At 29.2% G+C, this 9831-nt stretch overlaps 1 protein-coding gene across 2 annotated transcripts in view; it reads right to left on the reverse strand.

Annotated features, from left to right (window-relative positions):
* Positions 1–4104: 4104 nt before the first annotated feature.
* The window catches only part of LOC111684696 (lysine-specific demethylase 6A), a 255112-nt gene continuing 249385 nt past the window's right edge, over positions 4105–9831 (reverse strand). For both annotated transcript variants that reach the window (XM_046945140.1, XM_046945141.1), the window contains one exon: positions 4105–4375. In XM_046945140.1, coding sequence (XP_046801096.1) covers positions 4169–4375 — 207 coding nt within the window. In that variant the 3' untranslated portion in view covers positions 4105–4168. The remainder of the gene's footprint in view (positions 4376–9831) is intronic.

A 9831-nucleotide genomic window follows, 5' to 3' on the forward strand; every position in this document is an offset into this window, starting at 1 on the left:
AATTTTTTTAAATCGGAACTCAAATGAAGAAATAGGTTTGTTTTAAAAATTTAACATAGCCGAGATGTCCTAATTTGAGGACCCCCCGCCGGGCCCCTGGTTGGCCAATAAAAAAACCCAAACTCGACAACACCTCCTCTTTGTGCATACCAAATTTAATTAAAACCGGATTAACTGTTTAGAAGTTACCGAATTATTTCCCTCTTTTTTTTCCTATACCACTGTGTGCCGTACATATTGCAACTATTCTTCCATCCAAAACGACTTAAGCGAATTGTGGAAAGTATACCAACTCCAACATCACAATCAAATTTTACTGAAGAGGAAGCAATAGCGCTTATGTTGGAACCGGGTCTCAGTCGAAGTAAGTACCAAATATTAAGGAAAGCTCTGCATGAAAAAGGACACAATATATTATCATCATACAAGGCGATCCAGGAAAAAAACAAACTATCCCATCATCACCTATTGCTGTTAATGATGTGGAAGCTTGTATTGACATATCATCTTTGCTCGAAAACACAGCATTAAGAATTGTGTCAGAGTTTTCAGAAGACCAAATAAGGAAAATTCATAACTGTGATGTTGTCTTAATGTGTAAGTGGGGATGTGACGGTTTATCAGCACTTCCAGAATACAAACAAGCTTGTGGAAGTCGGACATTAGCAGACTACAAAAGTGTATTTATGTCATTATTAGTGCCATTACGAATTCGTTCATATTCACTTAATCCATCATCGTCAAGCATTGGAAATTCATTTGAAGATATATGGATCAATACAACTCCGGGATCAAAAAATGTTTGTAGACCCATTGGATTTGAATATATAAAGGAGTCAAAGAAAACAACAAAAGATTTAGTGGAATATTTAAAAGATGAAATAAATGGACTGGAGCCCATTTGCATAAAAATAAACCAATTCTCTATTAACGTATCATATCAGCTAAGCTTAACAATGATTGATGGAAAGGTCAGCAATGCCATAACAGAAACTTCTTCCTTCTGGAGATGCTCAATATGTAATTCGCAATTCTCAAATATAAATAAAAGCACAGGTATTAATGAAGAAGTCCTGTCTTTCGGAATTTCACCACTTCATGCCAGAATATGATTTTTGGATTACTTTTTACACATAGCATACGACCTTAAATATAGAAGTGTGCCAGAGAATCTTAATAAATCAACAAAAAATAATGAAGAATTGAAAGAACTGAGAGCTGCGGAAAAAAGCAGAATCAAGAAGAATTTAAAGTTCAGATGGGATTAAATATCGACAAACCACTTCCAAGTTGCGGTAGTACAAATGACGGTAATACGCGAGAAGGTTTTTTTCGTGATTTTGAAATTACTTCAAAAATAACTGGAATCGACAAGGAGTTGCTTCGAATAGTTATCACTATTTTAATGGCACTGAATAGTAAACATAAAATTAATGGAAATCGATTTGGGGAATATACATCTGAAATTTCTAAATTACTTGTATCCAGGGTTTGTATTGCTTGCTTGAAATTAGCAAAATCACCTAAATTTCTGCTTTGCTTAAAGTTTTTTAGCAGTTGTACCCAAAGCAAAAGCAAACAGCAAAGTCGAAGAAACAGAAAAAAACTCATTAGCTGTAGTGGTACAGTGAAATGTTTTCTGCTAACGAAGTCAGTCACAGCGATTAATTTCAAACGATCACTACTGCTTGCAGCGTTTCAGCTCTTGTCAACAGAATAAGAAGCCCAAACACAATATACAACATTTCGAAGAGAATGGTGCAACAAGAGAAACCACAAGAGCTGAAACGCTGTAAGCAGTAGTGATCGTTTGAAATTAATCGCTGTGACTGAATGCGTTAGCAGAAAACATTTCACTACAGCTAATGAGTTTAATTTTGATTTTTTGACTTTGCTGTTTGCCTTTGCTGTTTCATTTTCTCGTAGTTGTAGTTAAGCAAATAAGAAAAAGCAAAACACAGTGAAGCAAAAACAAACCCTGCTTGTATCTCTGTATCCATGGAGGGAACTAACACCAACAGTACACAAAGTATTGTGTCATGGTCAAATAATGATTGAATCGAATATTCTTCCACTTTGAGAGTTAACAGAAGAAGCCCAGGAAGCGAGAAATCGAGATTTTAAGCATGTTCAACTATTCAGCTCAAGAAAATGCTCCAGGCAATCACAGAATGAAGATATTTTTAATAGTTTACTTCTATCTTCTGATCCTGTTCTTTCAACTATGCGAAAAAGATGAATTTGTTATGAAACTCTATCATCTCAAAACAAGGAAGATTTAAAGGACTTATATTACTTTCTGGATATGTATACCGATATGACAGATTATTTTATAGAAAATAAGTAGTGTTAGGAATTAACTATATAAGTAGGTTGTAAGAATTAATTGTATTATGTTTAAGATAAACAGTTCAAATAAAAAAACTATTATACTAACTGATGATATTGTATTAAATTGTGTTTTATATTTCGGTGGGCGGGAAAGGTGGTTTGTGTGGGGTGATTTAGGTGTTGTTGTGCGTGGCTCATAATAAAATTATATTTTTTTTATTGAATATACAATGTTATAGTCTTTAATAAAATAATTAACTAAATAATTTTTAAAAATTGTCCAAATATTTTATTCAACACCAAATGTATGTTCTGTCATACTTAATACTAAAATATGAAAAAGATGAAATTAAAGGACACAGGATTAAATGAACATATTTTTGAATGTAATTGAGATATTGGCTTGAAATTTTCTGTAAAGGGACGAGAATTTCCATATCTAACTAAAAAATGATATTAAGGGATAAATATGGACTAAATTGTTGCAGCTATCTGCGACCCTATTAAAATTTTGATATAAATCATAGTTTTAGAAATTTAACAAATATGTAATATAAGACAAAATTTTTATTTATGAATAAAACTCAATGAAATTTTCAACGCTTGTTAAATTTGTCATTTCAAATAAGAAAATGCAAAAAAAAATGAAAAGGTCAAAGGGCATCCCACAATTCCCAAAAATAGGAATTAAAATCCCAAAATTGGAATTTTTTACATTTTTGCCCATAGGGTCCACATTTCTTTCAGGGCTGGGAAAATACTTTTGGAGTAAATAGAAAACATATTGAGGTTTCCAAAACTGCTTTCAGTTTTCTGATACTAGCTTTGGGATTTTAGAACATGTCGCCCAAAGTTGAAGTTTTGATAAAAAAAATAGGTCATATTCGGAAGGACGCAGTGGCAACATTTTCAAAAAATAGACAAGTTTTTTACGCCAAAGCGTTCTGCGAAAAGATACCTTTTATAAAACTATAAAATTGTTATATGTTCTTAAAGGAAATTTTATTTTATTAATAAAAGAGTTATGACACATTATAAGAGATAAGTAGTATGTCCAAGCATGTTTTTTCAAGACCTCGTCGAGCGCATTCAGAAAAATCTTTGTATTTGGGTGAAAAACAAAAAAATGGCGAATTTTGAAGTTTTGATAAAGCGTTAATTACCGACAAGCGTGTTTTATTCTCCCAGATCTCGACTGTGTGAAGAGAATACAATTTTTTGTTTGGCAACGGCTTTAGTTTTTACTAAATTATGCAAAATTTAACCCACTTTTAAAAGTATTAATGATCAGCTTTTATGTTATAACTAGCAATACTGTAACAACTTTTTATCAATTATTTATTGGTTATCTTTTTTATTATTTCCTTTTTATATTACTTACTTGCATTTTTCTTTAAGCCGATGTTTAAGCATAGTACAATTTAGATTAATAAACCTAATTGTTAAAAAACTTAAATGCGTTTAACTTATATATATTTACAATCACAGGTCTTACTATACCATTTCACACTGTGGCTAGTGGGTTTTTTATACCGATAGAAATTCTGGTGTGTTTCACTTTAATTGGCGGATGGTCATCATCATCCTATTCATAAAATTGAGTTAAAATTCAATTGTAATTTTATTGTAATTGATAATTAAAAAAAATCACGTTCGAAATCATGAGATCAATACAGAAAAATATTTCGTAAATTTTATTGTAATTGTTAATACAATTTTGTTGGTGTATAAACATACATATGTATATGAAGTTTTTGACAAATCTATAATAAATAATATCTATATGAAATTAATTTTAATGTTAAAACAAAATGAATTTATCTAAATATAATGTATATCATTGATTTAATGCTGAACTTTGGGGCAGTGCGTGTGTTTTATGAAGAGTAAAAGCATCGTATATTTGGCAAAGTTCTGATAACCGATATTCTTCCAAACAGACAATTCCCTGTAAATTAGGTGCCAATTTACGAGCACAAGACATGCAGTGGACAACATGCCTTTTTTCTTGTTCTCTCACAAAAAGTACATCGAATACCTCGACCTGAAAGAAAAAAAATTACATTAACACATATTTTAATAATTATGTTACCAGTGTTGCAAGGGACTTTAAGTGATAACGAAAATTTTTGCAAGGTACCGTTATTTCGATGGATTTGTGAAATAAGGGAAATTTATCAAACAAAAATTATATACTATGGGTCTTATTCATAAAAGTTAATCAAAGGTTTATATATAAAACTTTCATACAAAATTTGATAAATGTTTATAAATAAGGCAATATATGTATACATTGATAGATAATCGTTCGTAATCAACAATTTTTTTTTTTACTTTTGAAATATAGTTTGATACTATCTTCGTTACAAACTAATGACTAATTTTGTATTTGAAAGATTTTTTATCATAGAAGAATAAATAAATAAATAAAAATTATAAAGTAATATTGTAATATTTTTGGAACTAGAAAAAATTCCGGAGAAAAAAAATCAAATTATTCGTAGACAACAACTCCTTGCCCACTTGAAATTTCAAAATAAAAAGTAGACTATTATGTATTCCTGAACACTGGTTTACCATTGTTAACTTAATAATCGTTTTTGCATAAGGCAGTACATATGTAAATACCAAATTTGTTTTAAAAATATGAAATAAGGAAAAACAAAACAATTTGTTTTTGAAAAAATAAACATTTTGCATTTATAACAAAAAATCAATGCCATTTTGTAGCAAATTCTTTGATTCAAAAAGAAAACCTGTTAAAAGTTATGATGAGTTTCTGACAAAAAAACATGCATCTGCATAGAACTCCTTGCCCTGTTTGAATACATTTCTAGGAAAAATAGTAAAACAAGAGAAAACTTAAAAAATTGTAAATCTAGAAAACATTTTTTTGTAAACGAACAGACTTAATGTGAAGGAGACCTTGTATAGGACCGATACACCAATATTATGATTATTTGGTAATGATTACGTAAATAATTAACAGAAAACACATTATCGGAAATATGTACATTAGATTGGGAGGTATATGAAATTCTGAACCGATTACTTAGTTTTTTACATTTTGAAGTGCTCATTTTCAAACAACTTAAGAAAGTGAAGAACATTTATTAAAAATTTTAATTATTACAATTGAAATACTTAAAAATTAAACAGCAAAATTAATGTACACAAAAAAATAATACATAACTGGAATGAATTTTCTATATTTTTATTTTATATTGTTTTCAAACTAAAAATCATAAAGAAAAAAAATCAAAGAAAATTTCAAACATTTTTTTAACAAATAGAAAAATATAAAGAAAAGTTTTAATATTTTAAGTCAAGGCTTCTAAATAATTATATTTAGGAACTTATTCTTAAATATTATCAACTTTAGTCAATGAAAACAGTTCATAATATTTATGTTGAAACTTTTTTCTGTGTACTTCTTAAAATAGCAAATATTTACAAAAAAATTGTCATTAAAATTTTTATATACAAAATTAATTTTTTTCTTCATTTCTTCTTCTTTAATTCGGGCATAAATGGTTTGAAGTTTAAAATTAAAAAAAGCGAAAGCTAAAAAGTAACAAAAGAAATATGTCAAGGACGTTCTTACGTAGAAACTAACTACACATAAACAGTGAACGGAACGTCACAGAACGAAAACGCTACGAAACTTTCAAATAGTTGACTCTTTAGTTCTCGGTTTCTTTTTCTTACTAAAGGACTAATCAAATCGACTGAACTGTAAAACTTGACTTTGTTTCTGTGTTTTAATTTGACAGATGTAAATAATGCAGGGATTGCAAAAAATTATTATTGATTAATTTTTTAGAGAAAAAATCACATTGAAAGAGTCATGATATCGAAATAAGGAGTATATGCAAGTAATCCTTGTTGAAAAATCTACAGTTTTATACATTTACAAATTTTATTTTTTATTTTAATTAAAAAAGTCAACAAATAATGATTATTTTCCGAGTTTTACTTTTTTCTTCAGATAATAAAACTTAAGCAGAGTTTTATTTTTCACTTAGAAAATAACAGTTATGTGATTTTTATATTTTGTTCACAAAATATTAATTTTCAGATTTTTTTTACATAAATAATTATTTTATTAAGTATAGTTATTTGCTCATAAAATAAAATATTATTTTTTTAATATAAGATAAAACAAGTAAGAGTGCTATATTCGACTGTGCCGAATCTTATATACCCTTCACCATAGTGTATTTGAAACATATTAGTTTTATAAATTTTAAATTTTTTCCCGACTACATTATTATTACACCAAAAGCAAAACAAAATGAACAACAACAACGCTAAACGAAATAAAAAACAAAATATACAAGGCAATTAAACCAGCATACATCTAAACATACATAACGAAAAACAAAACAAACAACCCAATAAAACCAACCTACATCCAAATATACGAACAGAATTCACAAAAAGAAAACAAAATATATAACTCAATGAAGCCAACAGCATACAAACATACAAAACAAAATAAGCAGCTGAATAAAACCAAATACATCTACAAACACATGTACATCTATTTCCAATTCACAGTGTTGCTGTTGCTTTTTTAAAAAAGCATAAAAAATATGTCTTTTTTGATGAAATTTTCAGAGGTTGTTTTGGATTTTTTCATATTTTCATATCTCCGTTTTTTAGACAGATTTTGCTGATTTTAAATAGCGATCTTCTCGAAAGCATGTCTAACAGAATAACCGGATCTCGCCGATATCTGGGGTCTTCTAAAAACTGATTTCAACAGACAGACAGACGGACATGGCTTAATCGACTCCGCTATCTATAAGGATCCAGAATATATATACTTTATAGGGTTGGAAAATTATATTATAGAAATTACAAACGGAATGACAAACTTATATATACCTTTCTCACGGATGTGAAGGGTATAAAAATTAAGAAATTTAATAAATTTTAAAATTTATATAATATTTGACCTAAAATTATGAAATTCAACATGAAATTATGCACTCTACGTTCCCAGAGTTTTCTATAATATTGAAATTAGAAACATGAAATAAACCATGTAGAGACCTTTAAACCTATAAAATGAGGCTTTTTGGTACTTTTTTGTTCGTCAAAAGGCTTAGGTTATGTATATTACATCAAACCCGAAGAAATACACCTAGGCCACAATCGGGACTGTTGCGCACTCCTTATCATGAAAAAAAAACACATGTTCATTTGTGTATATCACTAACTAGTTCCAGAAGCGTTCCAAGGAACGAGTGTCGACTCCACAACGCTTCCTCAGAACCAGTTCCGAAGGTGACAGTCTCGAACAAAAATCATTGGTCTCAACGCCAAACTAGAACAAGTTCAGGCTAAAATCATGTGTTCCAAAACTAGTTGTAGAAATAATACAGTTTTTCCTGGGTTTTCAATATGTTTGGAATATTTTTATAAACACCATTTTTTGAGGTTTTATTGTATATTAAAGTATTCATGTAGTGACTGTTAAACATTTGCACTATTTTATTGTAGTACAAAATTTTCACTACCACTAATGGTTAGTGGGAGTTAAAAAAATGTTCACTACCACTTTTTTTAGCGGTAGTTGAAATATCCCTACCAGCAATTTTATAGTCGACTACGACAAAATTTCACTTCTAGTTTACTTTTACGGACTGACTATAAGCGAACTACAATGTAATAACTAGTAGTTAAATTTTAAATATATTTAATTAAAATGTAATTAATTAATACAGTAGAGAATACAGAAGAAAACTATTACTTGACTTTTCTGCAACTAACTTTAAGTTAGTTAATAAAGAGTTACCTTTAAGCTAATATTTTAGTTACATATTTTTAAGCTAGTTGAAAATTCATGCAGAGTCGGACATCGCCATGTTAAAATAGTCAGTTGGCTCCACTAAAAATAATCCAAGTTGAGTTGCTGGCAGGGAAGCAATATTGTTGTTGCTTATTTTTTTATGAAATTTTCTGATTTTGCCTCGGGGTTTTGCCTATATCTCCGTTGTTTATGGATAGATTTTGCTGAAAAAGGAAACTTCTCGAAAGCATGTCTGATAGAATTATTGAAGATTTGGATCCAGAAGATATCTGGGGACTTTAGAAAACTGATTTCAACAGACAGACAGACGGACATGGCTCCACTATCTATAAGGATTCAGAATATTCTCATTCAGAATGACAAATTCTCACGGAGGTGAAGGGTTTAATTATATTGAAATGAAAGACTTCAGCCATAGTATTAGATTGTGTTTCAAATCAACAAAATCCGATTTAAACTCTTAAAGATATGAATATTCAAAGTTTTATGCCTTTTTGATTTTTAAAATTTTTAGAACAAATTTAAATCGCATTTTTTTAAGAATTTAATGTAGGTATATCTTATATGTCCAATACAGTATCTGAAGACTATGGGTCAACTCTTTATTTGATTTCATGGAATTCATTATATACTACCTAAAGTTGTTTCTTAGTCTTTATATTTGTCATTCTCGAGGTCGTGGTTCCGTTAATGTGGTATTATAGTAAATAAAACAGTCCTTAAAAACCTGTATATTTGTTGTCAAAAACTGAAGATCTGAATAACTTTTAATATGTACATTCACAAAGAAATATTTTTGGTGCATATTTTTCACATTTGCATATTATAAGCGGATATTTTTAATTTTTTAGTGCATGAAAGTCCAAATAACGATATATGTAAATGCAAAATTTTTCTGAAATATTACTTTTATATAGATATGTTACTGAAAAAATTGGTCATAGCTCCTATACTAGGTAAAGTTACTGCCCGACGGAACCATCATAGCACAGCCTAAACGGTTGAAGCTAAAGAACTGAAATTTGGTAAAAACCAATAAAACCTTATATCCCCTAATACTAAAAATGACACAAAAACAGTTTAAAGCTTTTCGTCGTTCATTTAAAAAATTGAGCGGACAGGTGTCTGTTTTCAATTAAGAGTTAAAAAATATACCTATTTTTTGTACTTTTTGCATTAAACTTTGTGTTTGGCTAATTCACTTAGAGCCAATCTTTAGGTGAAGAATTATGGATTAAATTAAAATTAATCCTCGAAAGTTGTTCTTGAATACTCAATCAGCAAATTATATATGCTAGTTTAAGCGCCCAATGGACGTGGTTTTAACTTGAGCAAGAAATGTAAAAGTGTAAACAGCTGATGCCAAAAAATTAATAAAATTTTTATTAAAAGAAACATTAAAATGTTTGATTTATCGATTAGTATTTAACAATGGTTGTTAAAACGTGTTTTTATATGGAAACTGTTAACTTTCATAATCGTTTTTGCATAAGGAGGTTAGACTTCACAAAATATTTTTTATTTTAAATTTAAGTTTTCATCAAATTTCTTATTACATTTAGCCTTCTTCTATATACAGCAGACGTCGGCGCTAGTATTGTTCTGACAACGAAGATTTTCGGCTAATTACATGTACACAACACGATCGCATACGAACCTCTAAACAAGAGCATCAAAAATAC

The sequence above is a fragment of the Lucilia cuprina genome, chromosome 2 (assembly GCF_022045245.1).
Source record: "Lucilia cuprina isolate Lc7/37 chromosome 2, ASM2204524v1, whole genome shotgun sequence".
NCBI classification, from domain to species: Eukaryota; Metazoa; Arthropoda; class Insecta; order Diptera; family Calliphoridae; genus Lucilia; species Lucilia cuprina.